Source organism: Amaranthus tricolor, chromosome 2, assembly GCF_026212465.1.
Source record: "Amaranthus tricolor cultivar Red isolate AtriRed21 chromosome 2, ASM2621246v1, whole genome shotgun sequence".
Taxonomy (NCBI): domain Eukaryota; kingdom Viridiplantae; phylum Streptophyta; class Magnoliopsida; order Caryophyllales; family Amaranthaceae; genus Amaranthus; species Amaranthus tricolor.
The window spans coordinates 8,200,899-8,228,304 of NC_080048.1; the positions used below are offsets into that span (position 1 = coordinate 8,200,899).

General features: G+C 34.2%; 1 protein-coding gene across 9 annotated transcripts; it reads left to right on the forward strand.

Moving 5' to 3' along the window:
- The first annotated feature begins 590 nt into the window (after nt 1–590).
- Nucleotides 591–24,784, forward strand: LOC130804416 (probable inactive DNA (cytosine-5)-methyltransferase DRM3). 9 transcript variants are annotated; one of them, XM_057668860.1, is made up of 13 exons: nt 591–785; nt 4,837–4,943; nt 5,178–5,264; nt 5,356–5,481; nt 5,946–6,042; nt 6,173–6,219; nt 10,305–10,406; nt 10,996–11,100; nt 12,017–12,116; nt 16,732–16,838; nt 21,054–21,156; nt 22,154–22,233; nt 23,111–24,784. In XM_057668860.1, exons 3-13 carry the CDS (start codon nt 5,259–5,261, stop codon nt 24,494–24,496), a joined length of 2,259 nt encoding a protein of 752 aa, XP_057524843.1. In that variant the 5' UTR covers nt 591–785; nt 4,837–4,943; nt 5,178–5,258; the 3' UTR covers nt 24,497–24,784. The 9 variants fall into 9 exon arrangements, with proteins under 9 accessions (XP_057524843.1, XP_057524855.1, XP_057524826.1 ...); XM_057668851.1 differs by having other exon boundaries at nt 600–785; nt 4,580–4,943; XM_057668862.1 differs by having other exon boundaries at nt 600–785; nt 4,855–4,943.
- The last annotated feature ends 2,622 nt before the right edge of the window (nt 24,785–27,406 follow it).

Genomic DNA, 27,406 nt, shown 5'->3' on the forward strand with positions numbered 1-27,406 from the left:
TATTTTATAAGTACAATTATATATAATTATTATTGAAAAATATTTGATATTAATAGATGATGCACATTTGAATAATATTTTCTCTGCTCTAAAATATTTGTTATATTACGATTATTGAGACTATTTATTGTTCAAACTTATTTTATATGTTGTGATAATGTGTAAGAAAAAATATAATCAAATGAGACCTTATATGAATCGTCTAATTGCACACTTTAATAATATTAAAGAAGTATAATTTTAAATGTGCATAGTTCAAGATATAAATAATCAAAATAATATAGAAGTATTAATTTATGCAAAAAAATCAAATATAACAAATATAATAAATGGATCAAGTATAAACAAATCTTTAGAAGAATTTTTACAGTACTTCCTCCGTTTTAAAATACTTGCACCACATATATTTTTATGCAATTTAACGCATCAGATTATTGATATCTAGAGTTATACATAACTAAAAATTATAAAAATTTGATTTTATAAAAAAATGCGATGAGAGAAATAAAACAAAATTGCACGTAACTAGCGTAAAAATTGATTTAGTAACTGAGGAAGTATAAATAGGTACAAGTACTCCGCTCCTAAATAGCGGTCAATTCAGTCAGCGTCTGAGTGATAACTCATAAATACTTTCTCTTTCTCTCTCTTCCTTCTGGAGCGGCACCTGACAATGTCATTCTCCCTCTGATTCCTCAGCTCAATCTACTACGCCTCTACAACAACCTCCATTGTCATCGGTCATTGCTCTCTTTCTCTGACTTTGCATGTTCCAGTTTCACCAGGTATTTTCAAACCCTAGCTTTCTCGTTCTCGTTTTCGTCTCCCATTTTCTCTCTTTTTTTTAAACCCTTACTTTGTTTTTTCAATTCTATCGGACTTTGAATGATGCTGAATTGTAAGTTTTTGCTTCTCATTTTCTATTTCGATCTGTTTAAATATTTCGAAAATTGAAATTATGGTGACTAATTTATAAATCATTTATCAAACATTTTTTTATGGGAATAAAAAGCTAAAAGACAAAAAAAAAAAACCAATCAAAAAACTAATTGTCCAACACCCCACCAGGATTCCTTTTACTATTTAAGATTTGGTAAATTTGGCTTTTAGTTTGAGCAAAACATGTTTGGAATGTGATAATCTACTACTCAGGTTAGTAATTTAGTACTATGTGGTGGCTAGTCTGACTATGTTAGAGTAGCAAGCATTATTTAGGAGGTTGTGCTTCCCAGACTGCAATTAATGTTGTGGTGAATTTGGATGTGTTTGGATGAGAGGATTTGGAGAGATGACAAGGGGAGGGTGACTGATATAGATTGGGGCAAGAAAAGATAGGGGAAGGGAATATGGTTGATATGATTTCCTTTCAGATTTTGATAAGCCAAATTGGTCTTACTTGAATTGATTTTGAAGGAATATTCAAGCTCGCTTATCTATTTCTCTAACTATTACAAATAAAGATACAATTAAGTACAGTACAAAATACAACTTATGTTTGTATTCTACTTTGTGTATGACAATTAACTCCTCGCTTTATTGAGTACCAAAAGGATGACACCATGAAAGATTTGTTTGCAACACTTAAGTAGCTTAGAATTCTTAAAAACCGATTGAAGGCGATTTCTAACTTCGCTTTTGTTATATTTTCCTCACAATGAGATACAATCAATCACATTAAATACTTAGTACGAAGTTGTAACACCCCGGCCCCTCGGACCGCTGGTGACTACTCATGGAGACTGTAGACTGGCCCCACAAACCAACACAAGTCTTTCCAGCGCACTTTGGCCTCACTCGTGCGCACCCGTGAACACTTCCCAAGAGGTCACCCATCCTAAGATTACTCTCCACCAAGCACGCTTAACTGTAGAGTTCTTAGCAAATGGGCTCCCTAGAAAAGAAGATGCACCTTGTTGATATGAGTAGTCTATCAATCCTTTTTCAAGCTAAATCTGGGGTATTACACTCACCCCCACTTAAGAATACAACGTCCTCGTTGGACCGTAACTTCAGGATCTTTTCCCCCGCTAGGTGCACTGAACACTATCAGCCACGGTCGCAGGGTTGCTCTGATACCATTTGTAACACCCCGGCCCCTCGGACCGCTGGTGACTACTCTTGGAGACTGTAGACTAGCCCCACAAACCAATACAAGTCTTTCCAGCGCACTTTGGCCTCACTCATGCACACCCGGGAAAAATTCCCAGGAGGTCACCCATCCTAAGATTGCTCTCCACCAAGCAAGCTTAACTGTGGAGTTCTTAGCAAATGGGCTACCTAGAAAAGAAGATGCACCTTGTTGATATGAGTAGTCTATCAATCCTTTTTCAAGCTAAATCTGGGGTATTACAGAAGTGAGTAATCTAAATGATTATGTTCTTTTGGAAGATAATAAAATCAGAATCAATATAAAGAGTGTATAGTGTTTTTTAAATTATTGAGTGTAGAGAAAAGATACGGAGAAATCAAGAATTTTAAGTTTATGAAAGTATATATCCATCCTCATGTAGTGTCCTCTATTTATAGAGTTTGTGCATGATTTCTTGACTAATAACTAATTCGTAAGCTATAATGAAGAAACACAACCTTTCATAACATCACATTCATCCACGAAAAGTCGCATTTGTGTGTGCTAAAATGAGGAAATGCTAAAATCATTAAACAAAAGCTACAAAAGTTTCTGTGTCGTATAAAACTAAGATTCGAACGAGCAACCAAGTGTTCGAACGAGTACAACAAGCATCAACTTCTTTGAACTTGGTTTGCTTCGTTCGTTTCGTTCTTGCTTCGTATGTTTTCAAGACTTGGTCATTATAGCTTTAATATTTCTTTTATCCCATTATATTCGTAGTATAAGGGATGTCAACACTAATCTATTTTCCCTTTTATCTTCTTTGTTTTTTTCCCTCTTTCAAATTCAGATTCATGGCTAGTTTCATAAAATTATTTTGTTCTAAATGTAGTGATTTAATGATTATCATTATTAAGAATTTATGCAACATCGAATTTCCTGATAGTGTATTTGGGGGGATCATTTTCTTGCTCTTTTAAACTTTTTTAGGTAGAGCTTCAGGAATTAAAGGGAGGAGAAGCAAAGTGTTTTAGACAAACATTAAATTTACTGATAGTTGATTAAGAGGGATATATGTTCTTAGTCAATACATTGTTATGATAAAACTTCAGGAAGGGGAAGAGAAAGTTGTGATACTTGAGGGAAGGGAGGGTGTAGAAATTGAGTTGTCGTAAGATATTGTAAATTTCTTGTAAAAGTGGTTTCCTATTTGAATAATGGAAAGAATGAATTGTATATTTGCAATTAATGATGATTGATGATATGCACTTCCCCAAATTTCCTCTCTTTAATGGAAGAAGATGATTAGACAAGCAAGGAGAATCAAAGGCTCGTATGATAATGGTAGTGAATAGCGCACATTGTGGTATGAGGAGGAAGTTAAGGTCGTATTAGAGAAAAAAACATGTTATTTTGCTTTAGGAAAATGTAGGCAAGGAAGAAAGCATTGGACTTCAGAGGCAAAGTTAGAAGTGCACGAAAAGGTATATAATACATTGGACTCTAGAGGAAAAAATATTTATAGGATGGCCAAAAGAAAATAAGCAGTTAGAGTAAATCTTAGTAGGTTGAGGTGTGTCAACATAGCATTCTTCTTCAAGATGAAGAGATCAATGATAGATAAAAGTAGTACTTAGACGTGTTGTTCCATAGGAGACAAGTTCATGGTGGTGCGCTAATGGGGTGATGCAATTGTAGATGTTATCGTGATGTCAGGGATGCGTCACCTCGTGGTGTTACAAACTGTTCGACATACGTTGCAATGTAAATTGTTAAAACTTAAAATAACTTCAATTTATCATAGTAATTCAAATTTTCTATGATATATATTTAAATTAAAACTTATAATAAACTTTTTACAAGCTAAAAACACATTTTATTTGTTTATTTATTTTTGATGGGAACACTTAAAAAATAAGTGAATGATATGTTCTCATATCAACTTATAGTGGCTGTTACGTAATGGGGTTTCGGTTGGCTCAAAATTTGTTATAAAATGCCAGAATGACCTCATTTTTATTACATGGATGCAATTGTCGTTCAACAAAACTGATCTATACTGGTTTTTTAGACCTTCACAATGTGGATTATATCGGTTTGGTAGATATGAAAACCTTTACAACTTGGTAAATATGAGACGATGCAAACATGTATTTTTGACACTGTGGTTCTATATTGGTTCTAATACTGTCCGTTTTCCTTTGTGTCAACCCACTAATTTTGTACAATCTATCACTTTTTACATATGAATGACACATTTCTCCCACTCTAATTCATCTAACTCGCACTTCATCTCTTATTTTATCGTCCATATGAAGATAAACCATCAAAAATACTCGCTATTTCTTTTCTGAATATAAAAAATTAGTTGTCCCCAATTCTTTGGGATTAAGGCTCTAACATTATTGCTGAAAAATAAAGAGAACAATAATGATAAGCACAGTGCACATTTCAACTTATCAACTACAACTTGTGCAAACCCTAACATTGGAACTATTTTGGACACAGGAATGCTTGGAGAGAAGATTCTTGTTCACTTCACTTTTTCCTTGGATCTCTCCTTCCATTCCTCCATTCTTTTCCCACCATTTCCCTTTACCATATTGTCCAACTATTCAAAAAATGTAACTTGCAATATTACTTAAATGCTACCCCAACCCTTCTCTCCCCTACCCTTTCCTCTATCCTTGCTATTCAAACATATTCAAATTTATTTTTAACTTGTGTTGAATTTCCTTTTTGTCCCTACACCCTCAACTCAGCAGACGCATTTTTCTGTTCAGTAGCAAATTAAAGGTATGCTGGAGTCTGGACAATAGGGGAAGGCTAGAAACCATGTGGTGCAAATGCTTTGTGCATGAAGTGTAATTGCGTAAGGGTTCAAATGTTTCTTTTGTGATGCTTTGTTCTATTCATTGTGCACTTTTGTATGTCTGACATTTGTGCCCGCCTCCAAAAATGTTTCTTTGTTAATTTTTAATGTGGCTCTTCGTCTAGTTTTTCCTTGAAATGGATGTATCTCTTCAAATTTCACCCCTGTGCTGAAGTTGCTAAGTGCTAAAATTTGTTTCAATTAAGTTTTAAAGGTTGCTTGTCTGTATCTCAGGTTTTTTAAAAAGCACTCAGTTCGTGCAGTTTGGGAATCCCAAGTTGCACTTCTTGATCACTGTTGCTGCTATTGCATTTCATGATGGTATGGTGTTATTAAATATTATACAATGATTTGAAATATAACTTATTATGCCTGTATTACTCTGGTTTACTCTGGTTTATGATCCTTTCAGCCCAAGGTTTCAAACATCTCAGATACAGAAAGTTTATCTGACAAGGAAGATGAAAGTCAAATGCAAAAAGTAGATACATTGGGGTTTGGTATCACATCTGAGGTTGTAGGCTTGAGACATCTTGGGGTACTGTGATATTTTCTGTTCACTTAATCTAATTGTGTTCTCAAAATCAATATCTTAGAGTTTGCTGAATTTCGTTTCTTATAATACTTGTAACTTTCTGTCGTGCTTGAACATATTATTCATATGAGATATTGAGAAGCCTTATATACCATGATACTCATTATAAGCAGAAACAACTAGAGGAAAGTTGAAATTGAAATGGAATAGTCAATACACAGGGTGCAAGATGTTAAATGATGGTTGAAGTATTTCGTTCATTCTTCTAGTAGTCATTGAAGCATATTGATTGCAAGATTTATTTCTCTTTTCTACAACTTTGTTTGATGGTTGCTTGTATATTGCTACCATATGATTTCTTTTCATCAGGGTACTGCAATTATTGGATTTGTACTCATGTTTTGGGATGACTTGGTTTCACTAAGGACTTATTAACGTTATTTTATCATGTTGATTTATCCTCTCAGGAAAATGTAGCTAGCTCATCAGGAACCAATTTGAGATCTTCCTTCATTGGCATGGGATTTTCTCCTTCGTTGATAGACAAAGTGATCAAAGAGAAAGGTGCTAACACTAATTTTTATCGCAACATATGTACTACTTAGAAAAAAGTAGCATAAACTTTACTTTTCTAATTCTTTACTGTGAACATTTATGTGACTGACGCTGATGGACATCAATCTGAAAATATCAGGAGGGGAAGATGCTGATTTGTTGTTGGACACTCTTTTTGCATATTCAGTAAGTAAGAATGTTTTATTAGTTCTAATCTTGTGTATTTTTGAATTTGATTTTTAAGCTTCCAATAGAGAAATTAACATGACTGAAGATAAATAAATATTTTTAAGCATTACTATTTGTTTGTCGTTTATAATTTTTTGTTAATTTTGACATCCTCGTACATTTCCCACTAGTTTTTTTTTTTTTTTTTTTAAATTTAATTTTTTGTTAATTTTGACATCCTCGTACCCTTTTCCACTACTAAGTTGCATGATGAAATTATCGATGTATAAAAACTGATCATTGAACAGGCAAAAAAAAAACTACCCCATATTGTTATGTATGGCAAATTTGATAGAGTTCTAAGCCCAAAAGTGTTACGGTTCTCCAATAAATCACTAATTCTGTTGTAAGATTTGTGATTTTGTTGTTTTTTTTAATTAGCTGATTCTTAATTTCTAGTATACGTTGATAAAAATCATGGTCAATTGAACTTCATTAAAATTATATTTATGAATGGTTAACCGTATACCTAAAGCAAATCTTAAAAGTTGGTAGCGAGAGTTTTGATTATCCAAAGTTGAACATTTGTAACCATGGTGAGCACTAAACATATGCACAAGTGACATGATAGGTGAAAGGTAGGCAATGAAATTTATAATGCGTGGATTTATGTATCATCTATGCAAGCTTCTCTTCAATGGTAAAACAATGCAATTGTGCTTTATTTAATGACATTTTAGCACGAATGATCATAGTGGAGGTATTATAAAATTTGATATGAAGAAGCTTCTTTCAATAAGGGTTTTAAGTATCTTGGATTTATTTTTTATAAGAACAAAGATATTGATTAAATGTAAAGCATAAAATTCAATTTGAGGGCTAAAATGGAGAGTTGAGACTTGTGTCAATGTGTCATTAGATCAGCACTATTATGTGAGTCAAACCGTTAAATTTCATGAGAGATGATTATAAGAAAATGGGTGCGTGAGTTGTGTATGATAAGATGGATGAACATACAATTCAAAATGAAGGCATAAGAAAGGGTCTTGGAGTCTCTTATATTGATGACTAAATAAGAGAGAACCATTTACGATGATTCCATCAATGTGCAAAAAAGATCTGAGTTAGAAAAGTAGGTTAGAACCTTGATGAGCTTACATTAGAATGTGGGCGAAAGATGACTTGATAGCTGCTAAGAATGAAGAATAACATCAAGAATTGTTTATGCGAGAGCATTTGTAGATAGGAACGAGGGGGAGGATAATATATGTGTCTAGAATCATTGATATTGATTGTTTTTAGTTGTAGATTAGTACTTGATAGGGTCAAATAAAATTATCTTTTCTGATTTGTATTGATTTATTTAGCGGTTGTAGTTTGACATATATGTTGGGATATATGCTCAGACATAGTTGTGGTAAAGAGATGCAATCGGTGTCCCTTGACGATCACAAACTACATTAGACTTCAGAATAATTGACAGGATTCCCTCTTGGGTATATCTCTTTCACCACTTTGTAAGTTTATATTTTCTTCGTTGAATATGACCTTAGTTTGGGTAACAAGTGTTTGGAGGATTCTTGAGCTAAGGAGTAGCTTTTTTGATTTATTTCCTTGTCTTCGGCCTTTATTATTACATAAACCTGAATCATTTTCTTTACGGGGTTGTAGTCTTTTGTATAGCTTTTACTATTGAAGTAATTCTCATTGTTGGATGTTAGGTGAGCCGTGAGCTTGCAAATTTGATAATGGGTTTGTTCTTTTACGGACTCATTGGATTTGATTTTGCTGATTTGGAAGGCTTAACAACTCCTCACACGTTATCTTTAGTTTGTTTAAGTAGAAAGGCTATCTTGTCCTTTTATTTAACTAGTCAGTTAATTAGTTTACTTTCTATATTTTCTATTTTTATGTAAGTTCGATAAAATTTAACCCTACTTAAAATAATTTATCTTGATATATTATAAATATTTAGCCCTATGGAATAAAAAATCAAAAGTATATTCTTGATCAAAAACTTTAAGACCTTTTAGCAAGATTGGAGAGTGAAAAGTCGTTTATCATATCTTATGCAAATATATGTTTTTGTTTGTAGAAATCTCGATTCAAGTTTCTTAATGTATCTATATCAGAATTTGAGTTTAGTTTTGTCGTAGTTTCAAAAGGCGTGCCTCTCTTTGAGCCTTGTGCGCCTCAAACGGAAGCTCAGCTACTGCTAGGTGATGTAAACAAGAGGTATGCGCTGGGTGCGCCTCCTTGTTGGATTGGATAATTAATTTAAACTTGTTTGTTTGAAAAAGAAATAAAACTCGAAACCCAAAATGCACTTGAATATGAAGCTCTAGAAATCGTCTCTTCCATCAAAAATAAAAAAAACTGAGCAGAACATAACCTAGGGTATTCTTCATATTCTCATTATAGTAGCTCTTTGTTAAAGTAATGTTTATCGTAATTCGTAATGATAATAAATGTTTTCAAGCTTGTAGCTATTATCATATGAATGTGATGTTCTAAGTATTGTATATGTTTAAAAATTGATTTTTATGCTTTTTATTGTAAAAATCCGATTCCTTTGCCTATCGCTATGTAACTAGGCTCTAAGGACCTTCTGCGCTGTGGTGCACCTCGCTTTTTCTAAAACTAAGAGTTTTCTTGTACTATCCCTAACTCCACAAAATCTCCATCCATCAATATACCTTCATCCTTATGCTATCCTAATCTTTCTGTCGCCCCCACGCAATGCTTAAACATATCCCCTCACAAATTACTCCATTCCTATGCCATCGTCATGCTACATCGTCATTGCATTCGTTTTCACCACCATCCAAGCTCTAATCTAGATTCACTCGTCCTTGTGAATTATCATCGCTTTGTACAGAATCAGTTCCCTTTAAACCTTCAACCATAAGCCCCTTCCACTTTAAATATCCCAAAGGCTCAATCTTTGAACCTTCCGGCACACCTAACACATCAAAACCCTAAGCCTGTAATAATCAAATATTAAAACTTATTTATCCAAAGCTCCGACCATCGTCTTTCTTTCTTCATAAATATTTCCTTAAACTATCCTTCTATTTATCCCATCGCCAACCTTGAAACAACAAAAAGATCCCTTCTTTCCCTTAAAACCCTAATTTGAGATTTCTCCTACCTCTCTTCCCAGTTTGAATTCTTCTCGGATTTTGTTTTTACAATCCTACATAGCTAACCCGTTTGGGTACGTGGTTCACTATCACTGCTAACCTTTGATTAGATTGTTTGAGATTTGGTGGGAATTCAGTGGACTTACTATTGGTGATCTGTGTGTGCGTTGCGTAGACTGTTGCAAATAAGGGGATGTAGTTCTTTTGAGAAATTTTGATGTTTGGACAAGCCAATTCACCACAGCTAGCTTTCCTGGTTTCCATTTCCAACCCGTGAATCATATCGTATCCCATTCAGGGTAGTGGGTAGCAATGAGTAGATGTTCTAGATGAAGAGAACTCTATGTGCGTTATGTGAGAGCACTATGCCTTTTGCTACAGGGGGCCTTGCACCTTAAGTGCCTGACATTTCATATTGTAGATTACTTAGTTATTCAAAAGTCTTTTTGTTCTCCATCTTGTTTATCTTCAGTGTACATTTTAAATTGATGTCTCCACTAGAGGACTAGTGGTAATAGATTTTATCATATACTTATCAAGGTTAATATTGCACATGTTCCATCATGTTGATTCTGTAATATTTGTCGACAATTTAAGACTAAAACATAGAATTCCCGCAATAAAGGGAACAAAAAGAAAACAAATTGTATATTGCAGACTACCAAACACAAAAAATATCAATATGTTATTAATTGATTTACATCTATAATTTCTAGGTGATTAAATTATCATACAATGATGGCATTGGTGATATATAGTAATAGTGTAATACTTTAAGCATCTTTCTAAATAAATGAACACATTCTGATGCAACGATTGTGATTATGTGGAATTTGTTTTGCTCATTTCTCTCAATCCCACTTGGCTTCTAATACGTTTTTAACTTTGTTAAATTTTTTTTCAATAAATTTCTTATAGTGAAGCCACAATGGCTAGTAACATGCAATTATTTGTTGCTAGGCTCATCAAAAGTCAAATTCTGAATCATCAGACTCATTAGGTCCAATGCTTGATGAAAACACCACTGTTGCCATGTGTGAAGTTGAGAGTCATATGGAGAAGGTATATGACAATTGTTCCTTATTTTTTGTATCATGCTTTTGGGTTAGGGTTTACAAATCTCTCAAAACTGGCTCACGTTTTCCCTTGTGTTTCTATAAAACCCTAACCCTAAATGGAGGGGTGTTTGTATAGTAAACCTCTCTTAAAGAGAAATTCGGGTTCACAAATCCCAAAATAAGCCAAATTTCTCTTTAAGAGAGGTTTACTATATAAACACCCCTCCAATTAGGGTAGGGTTTTATAGAAACACAAGGGAAAAATTGAGCCACTTTTGAGAGATTTGTCTTTGATTCATCTTGTAATTTCTGGTTTTATAATGAAACTTTTGATGTTGGTGCCCGTGGACGCAGCTATCACATCGATAGTGAACCACGTAAATTCTTTGTGTGTTTTTCTAACCGTTTTCATTGAATCTTTATTGTTTTGGGTAATTGCTTCCGCTATCTGCACAACTTATGGCCTTTTTTCTGCTTTGATGTATAGTTTTGCTTGGATTAATAATATACTTGCTCTTTCACATTTCATCATTCATGTTGAGTCACAATAATTTTCTTTTCTTACCTTTGTTTGGTATTCTTTGTTGGTTCAGGCTCTGCATGGAGCAAAATCAGTGTCAACAGATTCGTTGGATAGCTTACTTGATGATGACAAGGATGTTAAAGCCATTACAACTGCAGATCCCTTTCCGAAGCAGGTTACCTGTATATATGTTCTGTAGATTGTTATCTGTCTGTTGTCTGAGTCATTACTTCACGTGGATTCTATTATGAATGAATGACATAACAAACACAGGAGCAAGTTGATAGTCTTTAGGGATAAAGTTTTGTAGTGGTGTACCAATTGTTTTGATATTTAAAAGTGATGGGCCATCCACAATTCAATAAGGTCTATTCTCGATAAGCTGCATACAATTTTTTGAATATTTTCTTAGCTTATTTTTGATGAACTTTGTCCATTCTCGATGGGGTCAAAGAATTATAGCTCTTTGGTTTTGGATTATCATAGATTATCAAAATGACTCATTAAATCATGTATACTTTTATTTATGTCAAGTTGCATATTATATTTACCAAGATTTAGTTGGAAACAACCTCTTTATTCTTATTAACAAGGGTAAGGTTGCGTACATCCAAACCTTCAAATCCTTTGGTGGTGAGAGCCACGACCAATAGTGGCATTGGGGTATTGGAATTGTTCTTATTGAACGTAACTTGTTTTTTTTAAACCTTATTTTCCGAACAACACACAACTACAAGGCCAAAGCCTTACTTTCAATATTTTTCTCAACATGACTTGTTTTTACCGAACTCGTTTTTTTGGCTTAACTTCATTTGATCCCGTTTAGTAATTAAATATAGAGCATTAATGACAGTTATTTTTACAACACTGGTTGTTTGATTCTGTTTCATAAAAATTTAAATTAATAAGCAAATCCTATTATTGATTGGTGACGTCTGCTAGTATTTCAGATGTGTAACTGATAAACATGTTAAATTTCAGATGTCCCATTATTGATTGGTGAACTATGTGTAATTTAATATCTCATATTGAGGATTATCTTCGTATTATCTAAAGCTCATTGTTTTCATCTTTCATACCATCATCTATAGGAGCTTGATCTCGTTGAGGATCTTGATGATGACAAGAGGGCATCATTGTTGATGATGAACTTTCCCATTGCCAAAATTGATTTTGCAATTGATAAACTTGGTGAGTTGATGGATTTATTCCCCGATTGTGCACAATTCCCTTTTTCTAGTTATAAGTTGGATTAATATGTCAAATACTTCGTTTCGAGTTATTTCTACTGCTTTCATTTGAAGTCTTTCAAATATTTCCTCATTAATCTTTGTACCTTCTAGACACTACTAACTTCATGTTGAGACAGTGGCATTGCTACGGGCGTCTCTTATCAGTTGGCAGTTTTTATACCAGCTGATTTTCGTCTTGCCAATATTTATTCTTTTACTCCAATTTGCAATGTTATTACCAATTGTATATGTGCGCTTATGAATTAATTAGTATGAACATTGTCTATGGCTCTATACTCCTTTGGGTAAACTTATGAATTAATGAACTGGAGACCAAGCAAAGACCATGCTGCAAAATCTAAGACACAAACGTGTTTGCGGTAAAGATTGCGTAACCACTTTTGCGGTCAATGCAAATGGTTTCACTATAATCATGGCATGTCGTGGTAACCACAAAATTCGAAAAAATTTACAATCACAATCAATCGATATTTTGCACTATGACAAAGACATTACTAATCTTTTATGCAATTATCTAGTAGTGTGTGTGATTAGACATGAATGCTAGTTACGTCAACACACGCAGAGTAAGCATTTGATTCAAAAGAGGCCTTTGGTGGGCATTTTCATGATCAAGGGTAGGCCTGTTCAAAAAAACCCGATCCGCCAACCCGCAACTTAAAAGGCAGGTCATTTTTCCAAAAAAATTATAATTATGGGTCGTTTACTTGACACGCCTTAACCGGGTCGGGTCATGGCCACAAATTGTTTTGAAACGGTTACCCGTTGACTCGTAATTATAAGGGAAATTTTTTTTAGGGTTAAAACTCTAGATAGTAGTGAGTACTGACCCAAATGCATATGCAAGTTGCTAACGTTTTGCACTTCACTTCTTCACAGGCTCCTCTCCTTTTATTCTCGTTAGACCTTAGTCCTTCCTAACTTCTTTATGTTTTTAACTTCATTTCTATTTCACTTCTCAGTCTCATTTGAGTCTCATTCCTCACTTTCACTCACGACATTTTTTTTGATTTTTTCGAGTTTACTGAATTGATGTTCTTGGATTTGATATTTCCTTTTTTTGTTCTATTTTTTGTTCTTATTTTAGATTTGTCTTGTTCTAAGAGTAATTGCATTGTTTTTCTTCTTATTTTTTTATATTGATCTTGTTTGTTCTAGATTGTTCTTTCCTTCTAATTTTAAATGTTTTTGTTATTTTTTTGATTTTCAGTCTCATCGTTTTTTTGTTGTTATTTTAATTGTACTTGTTCTTCGATCTTTGCGTTGTTTTGTTGATGTTTTGTTTTTTTGGCTTCTTTTTCTTTTAATTTGTTATTTAATTGTTCTTGTTTAAAATTCTGGTTGACTTGGCTTCCTTTTTTAGTTTTTTTGGTCTTGATTTTTTTGGGTTTTTCCATTTTGTTTTCAGTTGTTTTTTTATTTTTTATTATTTTGGTTCTCTGTGTGTGCTACACTGCTAGTCTGCTACTAGCCTAAACAATTATGTACCATTCCAGAAAATTCTGCCTAAAAGTGTCAAAAAATTTCTGCCAACAAATGACACTAATCAAACCGGGGACTCGGTTGTCATGAACGGCTGGGAAGGGGTACTATAGGAATCAAGTAATAAATAATACTTAGTTATTAGTTAAGTGACGGAATAAAATGTAGAGATGATTAGTATAAATTGTAAGTGGAGTTTAATACTCTTTCGGAGAGAACAAGCCTCTCAAATGCTTGTGTTCTATCTTTTGTAATCGTTCGTTGTTTACATTCAATCTTTCGTTATACAATTACTTTTTACATACAAATCGATACATTCATATACATTTTCGGCTCAATCTTTAGTAATTTCATCTTATGGCTAATCCAGTCCCCGACCCGACTTATCCGGGTACCCGAATAAATTGGGCCAGGACATGGAGTGCGTTAGAAAAAAAAAAAAAAAAAATCTTTGGAGTGCGTGATTGATAGTATATTAAAGAAATTGGTTGTCTTGATTTGCTGTTAGTTACAATTTCACTTTAATTTTGTGGAGGTTCAGTATGTGGTATTATCATTTAGTATACACCATATATGATTCTTGGAGCGCCTCATGCTCCAGATCAAAGTTCAATTGAGATTGCTAGTGCATGGAAGCATTAATGTGATTGTTCATGTAGAGCCTAGGCTTACCCGCGTTCCCGTTCCCGTACCATGTCCCAAACCGTATTGCGTTTCAGGTAACATAGGTTAAGATGGATGGACGGACATACCCTAAAGGAAATAATTCGAAATGAAGACATTAGAAAAAAATTATTGAGTTGAAAAAATTGAAGACAAAATGATCATTAGCAAATAAGGCAACGCAAAGTGTGAATGATTGAAACTCTGAGAATTTTAAAAGAGGAAGAGGTTGGCAGAAAGTGACCAAGATAATAGGATTGAAAATGGCATGAAGAATTGAGATTTTCCAGGCATATGACACTGTAAATGAATGTAGGAAAATATACGTAGATGATTATTGGAATTGTTAGTATTAGATATTATTAGTCTTATATAGGACCATATAATATTTATTAGCGATGATTTTCTTCACTTATTCGTTTGGGTTCATGTAGTTGACTCCATATTGTTGTGATAAGTCTATGCCAATAGATATTGAACTATAGCATTGTCATGTTTTCTGAAGAAAGTGACTGTGTCCAACAAAGTTAACAGAAACATAATGTTGTGGTGAGACAAGTGGTTTAAATGCCAATAGTAACGTTGCATAATCATCGGCCAAGTTGTGCAAATGATTCTTATTGGATTTTGTCCATTTGTTATGCTTTTAGTTGTTTTTTTGGGGGGAGATATGCATCTGATACTAACTTTACCAGCTGTAAATGTACGCTTTCTTAGGAAACTACGATGGAGTGTGAACTCATGTTCTTAGTTGGTTAACTTAGTTAAACATATACTTTATACATCTAGTAGAAAATTTTGTAAGCTGGAGAAAGTTATTATTACTTTTTGTATTTAAATCTGAATGAAGAGTGTTCTTTTATAAATAATTTTAGGATTTGAGAACTTGCTAAAGACCGATCGAATAAGAGGTTTGTTGGATTAGATTTTATTGTGATGAGTGGTAAATTAAGTTTTCCTTTAATGTGTTTTTGTAATACCCCAAGTTTAGTTTGAAAAATGATTAATAGATTACTCATATCAACATGGTGCATCTTCTTTTCTAGGGAGCCCATTTGCTAAGAACTCTACAGTTAAGCGTGCTTGGTGGAGAGCAATCTTAGTCTGGGTGACCTCCTGGGAAGTTTTCTCGTGTGCGCACGAGTGAGGCCAAAGTGCGCTGGAAAGACTTGTGTTGGTTTGTGGGGCTAGTCTACAGTCTCAAAGAGTAGTCACCAGCGGTCCGAGGGGCCGGGGTGTTACAAATGGTATCAGAGCAACCCTGCGACCGTGGCTGATAGTGTTCAGTGCACCTAGCGGGGGAAAAGATCCTGAAGTTATGGTCCAACGAGGACGTTGTATTCTTAAGTGGGGGTGAGTGTAATACCCCAAGTTTAGTTTGAAAAATGGTAATAGACTACTCATATCAACAAGGTGCATCTTCTTTTCTAGGGAGCCCATTTGCTAAGAACTCTACAGTTAAGCGTGCTTGGTGGAGAGCAATCTTAGGATGGGTGACCTCCTGGGAAGTTTTCTCGGGTGCGCACGAGTGAGGCCAAAGTGCGCTGGAAAGACTTGTGTTGGTTTGTGGGGCTAGTCTACAGTCTCAAAGAGTAGTCACCAGCGGTCCGAGGGGCCGGGGTGTTACAGTTTTAAATCTCTGAATGCATCTGATGAATTTTGAAAACAAAACTTCCTAATTATAGTGCAAAGTTGCGGTAACGATGCGGTGATGCGGTAATGATAGTGTTACGGTTGTCGTGGTGACAAATGTCTGCCGGAATCACGAGATATCCTTTGACTCGGCCAAAAATGTGCTTTTATACACCTTGACGACGCGGATAATATCGGTTTCATAAATTTGGAAACTTTTATAATGTGGCCAATACGATATGTCGTGGCCTTGTTTTTGACCTATGGACTTATATAACTTGTTTTCTATTATTTTTACCCAAAAGAGTGTTGTGGCTATGATGAAAAATTGCGGTAATGGTCACGTTTGCGGTGATGACACAATGATGCGGTAGTAGAAGTCATGATTGATGCGAATGTCGTTCCACACAGGATTTCTACGCTGTTACTGTGCGGATATATCGGTTTGGTTAATTTCAAAACATTTACAACATGACCTATACGATATTGAGCGGCCTAGTTTGTGGCTTGTTATTATTGACATTATGGTACTTGAGGTTAGATATTTCTTGTCTACTTAATGTCCATCCCTTCCTTTTGACTTTCATCCTTTTGGAATTATTAGTGTTACACATTGTTTATGTTGTATTTTGTACTTCCTGGGATTTTATGGACTTACGGCCCTTTGTTATATGAACTTCAAGAGTCATTGTAAATTCTACTTTTTGGAGCAAGAAAAAATTGGAATAAAGGTGAATGTATAATCACAATGCATTTTTTATGTTGACCTATACCAGGTAAGGGTGCTCAAATTGATGAACTGGTGGACTTCATAATTGCAGCCGAAATAGCTGAGAGCGAGAATTGTGACAACCCACCAAATGCAAGTGTGAACAAAAATGAGGTACGTTGGTCATCTAATCTGTGTGACTCTGATAGTCCTTTTAAGCTTGACAATACTGGTTTTTGTTGCAAATTTTATCAACTTTATGCTACATGCCTACATCTTGGTTCTTTTACTTGTATTTGCAAGCTCATTTCAAGCAACCGACTATGAGTTAGTAAATCTGATTTGTGCTTGTCTGTGTTCAATACTTCTATATCTTTTTTTTGATAAAAAATATATATTAGTGGGAAATTGTCAAAGGTATATATTAGTGATAAGAAATCCCAAAACAAATCAGCTAAAATATACATTACAATCACGCAATTACTCCTACAAAGATCATTTAGAGTAGCATGCTCAAACAGACCATTTGCTTTTTTGCCCATTGTGACATCAAGACTTCAGCTTTCTCCCAAATTATTTCCAATGGTAAGACCCGATTATTAAAAATTCGTCTATTCCTCTCAAACCAAACATCCACAATTTTTTGAGCTCCCTCTTATTTCCAAAGACCCAATAATTAAAGAATAGAAAATCCCCAATCCTCGATGGAGCTACGCAATGATCTCCACTTATCTGAAAAATTTTGCCCCATAGTTTTCTCGTGACACTACAATGCAAAAGAGATGATCATTAGATTGAGCCCTCCATTTTTGGTTGGTGAGGGAGGAATATTAGATTAGGTAATGGGCTCTCTGATTGGTAAAATCCCTTTTTTTGGGGAAATACTTATAAGTAATTCCCTTAATAATCCCAACATTTGGATTTTTTGACCAGCTTCGCTTAAAAAGGCTCAGCCGAACACTTGGATTTAGGTCACCCCCTTCTTAATCATGATGCTGGTTGAACTATATTGGAGTGTCAAATGGAAACCAAATTTGCTTATTATTATGAACCAAAAACAACGTACTAAACCCATTTAAACCAAGCACCTATCCTTATGGCCAACTATTTATCCCAGCTCAATTTCACATGCTACTATTGAAACATATTTCAACACAAGAAAATATTGTGTACATATTCTCTCACGCACCCTATATCAATAATAGTGGAAGGAAGTTCTATGCTTAGGGTTGTTCTCTAGGATTACTAAAAAGTAATAAATTGAATAAACTAGATCAAATTGAATATTAGGTTGGGTGATCTAAATTCTAAAAATACTTACGTAGATTTGAAATGGAAAATTTACTTAGAATAATCCAACATTTCACCAATTTTCCTACAACAATCTCATCTTTCTATTATTATTGAATAAACCCAATTTTAGAGTTTTTTCTCATAGTGCTCCCAAGTTATCAGTCACTTGTTATAAACATGTCAATATGCCATGAAGAAAAGGAAAATTAGTATAAATTAGAATAAATAAAATTAAGCTAAATCAAAGGTAAAACTAAATATCCCTAATCATATGTCGTCTTAGCTCCCCTCCATTCCCACCCTAACCCTCTTCCCCCTTCCCCTTCCTCCTCCTAGTCGTTGCCGATTGCTGGAAGAATCAAAATAATTTCTCGCCTTATTCTTGACATTCACTTTGGGCATTCTTTATAAAACCGTCAACCTTATTATGGCTACATCCTTTCTCTCTCCTCTTGTGCTCTTCAGTAGAGGAGTTGCAAACCATTGGGGGGGGGGGGGGTGGATCCATGAACAACTTCCTTAGAGGTTATAAACGTCTTTAGGAACATAATCACAGGCATTATTCTTGAATTTACTGAAAGATTAATCTTGCAAGTACTCAACGTCGGGATTAAGAAGATTGTTTGACATATACCAAGCTCAATCTCAAACTTGGTTGAATAAAGGTTTGATATACGTCGAAATCAAATTTTCTTTATCATTCCACTCGTGAAGCCACAATGGATGGACTAATCGATCAACCACCTTACAGAGAAAATTCTAAACGGCTTGCTTGGAATTGGAAATCTTAGGCACACAAGTTTCAAGGAAAACAGATAATGCGGAGAGATTGTACCACAAGGAAGACCATACAACATATTTGCTCTAGTAGGGGTATTAACCCCATAAACCATCACCACCCTGTTTTATTATCCAAGCATGAAAAATTGTCAAGTGTGTAGAAATAGTGGGTCGCTTCTAAGAATGAACCTATAAATAAAGAAGATGACATAGCTTGAAGTGCATTGCCCTCATAATTATGTCTTCCAAAGATATTCAATGGTGTTCTTAGTGGTGGTGGTGGCAATGGTGGTACTCATGTTGTGGTGATTACGGTGGTCCTCATGTGGTGGTGGCAATAGTGCTCCGCAAGTAGTGATCGGGAAGGAAAAGGAGATGTGATTGCCATTGTAGATGAAATAATTTTGCTTTATTATTTTCTTTTATCCTTCTTTAGTTTTGTTGATGTAAATCATCTGTTGTAGCAAATCATAAACTTGTAGGTATGTACTTGGCAAATACCCATTAACGTTAGGATCATTCAATTTTATTTAAAAGTTGGGGTTATTGTGGGCAAATGAGTGAAAGGTTTGATTTTTCCATTTGAAATTAAAGGGAACACAACATATTCTAGGGAAATGGATGTCCATATCCGCAGTTTTCATCCATTGGTGTTGAATTTGGTTGGTAGATCAATACATTGCACTAAAATTATCACAATAATCAAGATTACAATTGTCCAAAAAAAAATATCGGTTGGTCAAAGTGCAAGCACCTTTGATGATTTGCATCAAGTGATTAAGAGTCAAAGAGCAAAAGGATATGGATCTAACTTATGATCAATGGTTTCAAAAAGTAACTTATGATGTGCTTCAACACATTGAATTGATTCTCCCCGTGCTTATAGGAAAATAAATGTTAAGTAAAGCTATTGTAATGCTAAAGAAAAACCGAGGCATGGTGATCCACTTACCAAAATGTGGTATGATGTAGGATCCTAGTTCTCTTATGTTAGCACTAAATTTTGACTTGATCTCCAACTATAGTGCTAAGGATTCCCTCGGATTACTTCTGTTGAGAAAATAACATGTAAGAAAGGGTACGAGTCATGCTATTACGTACTGTGTCCTTATTGTAAAGGATTTGAGATTATAGCGACTAAAATATTAGTTGCTTGTCACTCACGCGACAATTGCTAAACATCCATATTTTTCGCGGATGCCATTGTGCGAATAGAACCATGATCGAAACCAAAATCACATTTGTGCACTGTGGTCGAGACCTCCTGTTAAGTTCACATATGCAAGAAAGCTAACAAGATAATGGCAACCTATCAAGCCATCTAGAAATTCTTTTGACATCTAAACCTAAATTATAAGAACTTTATTATTGCAAAGATACATGTTTTTAACATAGAATGTATGTGTACCATCATAAATGCATATTTAAGCATGTAAAAGCCCTCACTAATGAATACAAAACAAAAATATGCAAAGTTTTCTTGAACATAAAGTTAAAAGATATTCAAAAGTATGAATTCTTATAATTATAATGTCATACTATAAACCTAACAAAATTTCTCTAGCATATTTAATTCATCATCAGATCATAGTTGGCAAAGCCAACTTAAAAAGAGAGAGAAAGGAGTCTTATAATTTCAAAAACAATTTACTATGCCCTTGACACCCTTTATTGATCCAATTAAATGTTCCATATGATCATATGTTCTTGTTGAGAAATGATCTAGAAGCATTCAAAGTTTTTTTTCTATTGATCGAGTAAAAATTTGTGCTTGTATGATGCAAGATTTTAAAAATTATGATAAGATCGTAAAATTCTAAGTTTCTTTCAAATTTAGTTGAATTGATGTGAAAGATTGTACAAAGGTTAGAATTGGTTTCCTACCAGAGTTCGGAATTGTTTCCAATTCTCTGGATCACTGAATTGTACACTTGGATGGAGCTGTTCTTGCTGAATGGTGTAATGGAATAAGCTAAGCCTCTCTACACCTCTCTACCTTATCACAAGTGGAAGTCTTGAGAGAGTTGTTACTATTCTATCCCTTTGAATTAACATCAAAGAGAAATTAGGTGTTTTTTAAGGGAAAATGTGGAAATTTGATAATAAATAAAGAGAATGAATTGTATGAGTGTAATTAAAAAGTTAAAATGTATGGATAAGATTCAAAGAAAGTGTTAGGCATTGTCAAAAAATAAAAATAATGCTAAATATCAAATGAGGCTAAATGAGTGGGATAGAGGGAGTATTAGGGGAAAAATATGTGGCAGATTTGGAGTTGCATTTTCTTAAGTTTTTTTGTTTGATTTTTAATCTCAGGATTGCAGTGCGGAAGCTTTATTTGGAACTATGGACAAGACTTTGCGATTACTTGAAATGGGTTTTGATGAGCATGAAGTTTCACTGGCTATTGAAAAACTAGGTAATTTTTTGTTCCGTCCGTCCTTATATTGTCCCATATTTCAATAGGCCAAAGGTTATTCAGTTTTTTTCATTTCGAATTATAATAGACTAAATTGAGTTAACCTATTAAATAAAGTGCATTTTATATTTATGTGAAGTTGCTTACGATATTTGCTACTAAGGGTCAATCAGAAACAATCTCTTTGTCATCATTAACAATGGTTAGGTTGGTGTACATCCAACCTTCTTAACCTTGCTTATGTGGGACCATGGGAGCCACTTAAAGGAATTAGGATAATGGAATGTTGTAGTCATTCAATATGCATGTGAATTTTTCTGGAGCAAGTAAATTAGGAGGAAATAGCGTGTCCAAGTACCGATATGTTGGTTGTAATGTTCTATTGCATAATGCCCTTTTAGTTATTTACCTTTTCCATGGAGGATACTATAATAATGGTTAGGTTGGTGGGACCATGGGAGCCACTCAAAGGAATTAGGGTGATGGAATATTGTAGTCATTATATATGCATATGATTTTTTTTGGAGCAAGTTCCATGTACCAATATGTTTATTGTAATGTTCTATTGCATAATGCCCTTTCAATTATTTACCTTTTTCATGAAGGATGCATTAAGCTAGTTTATCGACATAGGCAAAATATTTCTACAATAATACCAACCTTTTGTTAATTTTCCTACAATAATACCAACTATTGATTAATCATGAATAATACCAACTTAGGGCTTATTTTCCAAGAATAATACCAACTTTAGATTATTAATTAATTTACCAATTTTTTTTTGTCTTATAATCACCTATAGTTTGATTTTTAACATATTAGGGATTTTCTAGGAAAACTCCCCTTTAAGTTGGTATTATTTATGGTTAATCAATAGTTGGTATTATTATAGGGAAATTAACAAAAGGTTGTATTATTCACGGTAATTTTTCCTTAACTTCATTGAAATTTTAATTGATGCTAACAAATTATTTTGATGATTGTTTTTTTCTTTTAGGTTCAGAAGTGCCGGTAATAGAGCTTGCAAATTGCATATGTGCTAGCCAAATGGGTGAAACATATCGCCCAAACACCAAGGTTCTCAAATTTTCAAACTTTTTAGAATTGTTATGTTTTGGTTTTGTCGTAGAGGGGCACTACTTTGTGCGTTTAATGCTCTGAGTTTGTAGTCTATGATTTGTGGAGACTGATATTCTACATCTTGATCTTGTGGCAATCAATTTGTGTTGAACTTTTTTATCTGTAGCAAAGAAATGAAGCATGAGTAACACATATCTCTGTAATTTTCATTGAGTGAGACAATTTTCAGTTCATAATTGCCCGGAACACGGGTCGCCTCATCAGGGTCAAATGTAACACGGGTCGTTAGCGATCTGAAACAGACTGGGAAGTGATCCAGAAAAAGGCTAGAGTATAGAGGATTGAACATGGCTGAGAGTGAGAAATACAATTAATAGTTGCGACTCATTCTTAGTGCTTCAGTGGATAAGTAGTTGAAAAGGGAGGAGAAGGATTGCCGATCAGAAAAGAGAGAAAAGGTGAGAGAGAAATTATCTATGTGTAATATATAAAGAAGTGCATGAAAGGTCAACCAACATTTTTCTTACACATGCCCTTTAGGTGTGAGCCACCGAAAGGAATTAAGGTGATGTAATGTTTAAGTTGGGATGAACAAAATTAAGATGTTAGTAGTTTGCTAATATAGTTGTCTTTTTATTGATGGTGTAAAATAGAAAGAGCACATTGTTTTATTTTCGTATGTATCTGTTTTGTTTTGAGATAAAGAAATCATTCATTTAGTTACATTCCTTTCATATATTTGTTCTTTTGTGTTTGTGGTGGATTCATTAGTTAACTGCAAATTTTTTGGTTGCAATTTAACTTTGTGCACTATGATCAACGTGTTATTGGGCTTACATGGTTATTTATTTTGTTGTTCCTTAATTTTGTGCAGAATGGCCCGGTCTCCTCTAAGACAAAACGTTCGTCTCTTGATGGTTCTTGGTATCATATAAAGGGAGTGCCTAGCCATTGTGGTGATATATTAGCTGCCAAAACTGAGAAACTTGACGAAGAATATTGGAGTAGCTTGAACTTGGGCAATGCAGATGTAGGTATGAAGCCAAAAGAAGAATACTATGACGAGTCAAATTCTTTTATGAAAGATTTTAACTTAGATGACATAAAGGGTAAAAGGCCAAAAGAAGAATATGAAGAGGACTTGAGCACTTGTAATGGCCATGCATGGAAAAGATCAAAAGTTCTTAGTATTGGTAACAACCCGTCGCCGCATAGGAAAACACCAGTTGATAACTTTGAAATGCCCAGTCGTCCTAATGCTTCTGGGAAAAGTATTGATAATGCTCTTTATGGACCTCCTTATTTCTTGTATGGGAATTTCGTGAATTTATCAGCTGATGGTTGGAAGAAGGTGTCTCAATTTTTATTTTCTCTCCATCCAGAATTCGTTAATACTCAACTTTTTTCTGCCTTAAACAGAACAGAAGGTTACATACATAATCTTCCTATCGAAGATCGGTCACACATTGAACCAAAATCACCTATGACAATTGAAGAAGTAATTCCACACACAAAGAAGTTTTGGCCTTCGTGGGATACAAGGAAGCAATTAAATTGTATAAGTTCTGATACAACGGGAGCCTCACAAGTATGTAATAGCTTGGGAAAGATGTTAGCAGGTTCTCGAGGTGCGCCTTCAAGCGATCAGCAAACAAAAGTACTCTATTATTGTCGTACTATGAATCTTGTTTGGGTTGGCCCACAAAAACTTTCTCCTATGGAACCTGAATATTTGGAACGTATTATGGGATATCCAACATACCATACTCGAAATCCTGATATGACACTAGCTGATAGGCTAGATTCGTTGAAGAATTGCTTCCAAACTGATACCACAGGATATTATCTTTCTGTTTTAAAGTCCCTTTTCCCAGGTGGTGTAACTGTGCTGTCGCTTTACAGTGGGATTGGTGGAGCAGAAGTGGCATTGCATCGGCTTGGAATATATATGAAAGCTGTTGTTTCAGTGGAGTCTTCTGAAGCAAGACGCAAGGTTTTGAGAAGGTGGTGGCAGAATACGGACCAATCAGGGGAGTTGGTTCAAATTGAAAACATTCAAAGGCTAACAAGTAACAAATTGGAGTTCCTCATAAAAAAGTTTGGTGGTTTTGACCTAGTTGTTTGCTTAAACCCTTGTACATATGAGAAGGGCTCTAACGTAGTCCCTGGAAGCAGGGAAACTGTAGGATTGGACTTCACATCTTATTATGAATTTGTTCGTGTCCTCCAACGGGTAAGAACTATGTCGGGAAGGACTTAATAAGCAACACAATTTCAGATCTTTTCGAGTCGGGTTGCCGACTCTCAGTGGCGCGGATAAATATTTTTCTGAGCTTGAGGATGTAATAAGCTGCTTCAAATCTTGGCATTTTTATCTCAGCTTTTGGGTGTAAGTTTTTTTTTTTCTAGTTGTTAACTAGTCGAATGTATCGGTAAACATAACATGCTTATAAGGAGCTACTTTGGATTTGGAATTTTGTTCAAAGAAGCTTGCTCCTCGGTTTGATTCAAGTTCTAATCGATTAGGCTAATAATAATCTTAATTACATCTCGTCTCTCTCTAATTTGTCACTCTGTTCCCGTGTTCGAAGAAGCATACTTCCCTGTTTGCTAACAATTTCAACGGATCTGCTACTGTAGAGTTTATCTCTTTTGCCTGAAAGAATAGTAGTAGAACGAGTACTCGATCGTGCAACCTACCTATGTTTCTGCAAAATTGAAGTATTTGGTTGTGTACTGTGTTAAAGGGTAAGGAAATGACTATTATTATCATTGAAGTAAATGATAACTGCACTTAAGTTATTAATTAAAGGGAAAATTGAAATTAATAATCCAACCTTTAGCCCGCTATGAATAATCTCTTCTTTAGATTGTTATCTAATAATCCAACATTTTTTCTTAGTTCGCTATGAATAATTCAATATTTGTTTTAGTTTGTTGGTAGCATACCTTATTATTTCCTAATATTAGTCTTTTGGTATGTTGTGGGCAAATATTTGACAAAAGTTAGATTATTAAAAAATAATTCAAAAGTGGGATTATTCATAGCAAATGAATAAAATGTTAGATTATTAATATCAATTTAAGATGTGCTTAAAAGTGATTCTGTGTAGAAATGTACTACCAAATGGGTTGGGTTACTACATGACTACTACAATGTGTGCAAGACTAGTAATGGATGGAAAGATTGAAATAAATGAGATTATTTAGCAATTTAATTTCAAGTATAAGATTGGGTTAAACTTATGTCCCAAAATAAGCTTCTGTACATCCAAGCCTAGCCTCGGGTAAGTCGCTGTTAGTAACAGCGAAAGTGAAAAAAAAAAAATATTAAAAGCCCAAAGTCGCTGTTAGTAACAGCGACTTAAAAAAAAATAAAAAATTAAAAGCCCAAAGTCGCTGTTACTAACAGCGACTAAAAAAAAAAAAAATTTTTTTTTTTTTTTTTTTTTTTAAGTCCCTGTTAGTAATAACCTTAACATATCATTTGTTTTAGCTTCAAGGCACTATATAACTAGTTTTTCTATTCAATTATTTTTCTAGTTTGATTGTATGACTAGCTCAAAGTTTTTCGAGAAACATAGGGGCGTTTGACAATTGGTTGTTAGTTGTTTGTTTTTTGAATTGGTTTGTTTTACTAGTTGAAAGTTTTAGTTGCTTTTGTTGGCTTTTGATATAACTAAATACAACTTTTTCGAGAGATGTTTGGTAGATTTAACTATTCACGAGTTAGTTATGAGTGGAAGTTCCCAACAGCTAGTCTCAGATCATGCTAGAGACTGAAATCAATGAAGCATCAGATTAATTTGGTCACAGCTGAGGATAAATATAATGATTATATAAACCTAAGTTTACACTCAAGATACCAAGGCCTGTGTACAATTGAAATTCCTATTGTCACAATCAGTAAGTTTGTACGCTATAAGCACGTTCCAGTTAACCCCAATGAACTTAGAAGATGTATATAAGATCGAAGTGCCAAGCTTTTAATAAATGCAACTGATAACAGCTTAGCGGCTTCCTAACAATGCGATGGTTTCGAAGATTTGGGTATCTTGAAAAAGTTAACATGAAAATTTTAAGAAAAAACCATTGCCAAAAAAGAGATGGGTGGTCAAGGTGATAGATACTTAAATTAAAAAAAAAAAAAAAAAAAAAAATTAGTCGCTGTTAGTAACAGCGACTTTGGGCTTTTAATTTTTTATTTTTTTTAAGTCACTGTTACTAACAGCGACTTTGGGCTTTTAATTTTTTTTTTTTTTTCACTTTCGCTGTTACTAACAGCGATTTACCCGAGGCTAGACTTGGATGTACGAAAGCTTATTTTGGGACATAAGTTTAACCCAATCTTATACTTGGAATTAAATTGCTAAATAATCTCATTTATTTCAATCTTTCTAATGGATGTCGGTAAAATTTTATGAGATATTATTTCAACCCTTTGATGTTGGTAACTAAATGAATCGTTAGAAATCTTTCTAAAGTGGAAAGCGTAGCTTCAAAAAATTATGGAAGGGAACTAAAAATCAATCACGGTTTCTTCTGGGTAGAGGTGTTCAAATAACATCCGATTGTTATCCAACCTTGTAACATAATCCGATGACTCAACATCAAAATGAATTTAAAATAATGTAAAAATCAATGTGGATACAAGATTCGATTTTGACTCGATTCCATGTGATCCGAAATCGACTTGATGACCCGAATAAACACCTCTACTTCCAACTCTAGAGGCCTATTTTTGCCTTCCTAAGTTTGCTATACCTTTCATTTTTGACAGCTCTACTAGAATGGTTTTAATGAAAATAATCTTTATCACTTTCGTTAATTCTCATCCATATATTTCTTCTCTCTTCTAATATCCACATATTTCTTGTATATCCTAATATTTATGTCATACGCTTTTGTAGTAAACTCAAACTTAAAAGGACTACTCTCCTAAGCAATTGATAGGAGGTATAGTTGAGGTTCTTTGAATGAGTAGCAATTTTCTAAAAAATAATTAAACACATTTCTTACTATTATTCTATTCTATGTTTTTTTTTGTTCACTTCAATTTTTTTACGCATTACAAAATATATTTTGAGCCTTAATATCACTAAGTACGCATCATAAAAAATTATAAAAATTATATATATTAAAAAACATTACATTTTTGACAAATCTAACA

Excerpts from the sequence above, each read along its gene's own strand:
- LOC130804416 (XM_057668860.1), top strand. Across the intron at positions 12,117-16,731 it reads TTTTGCAATTGATAAACTTG|GTAAGGGTGCTCAAATTGAT; the intron begins GTGAGTTGATGG and ends GACCTATACCAG. Across the intron at positions 16,839-21,053 it reads CAAGTGTGAACAAAAATGAG|GATTGCAGTGCGGAAGCTTT; the intron begins GTACGTTGGTCA and ends TTTTAATCTCAG.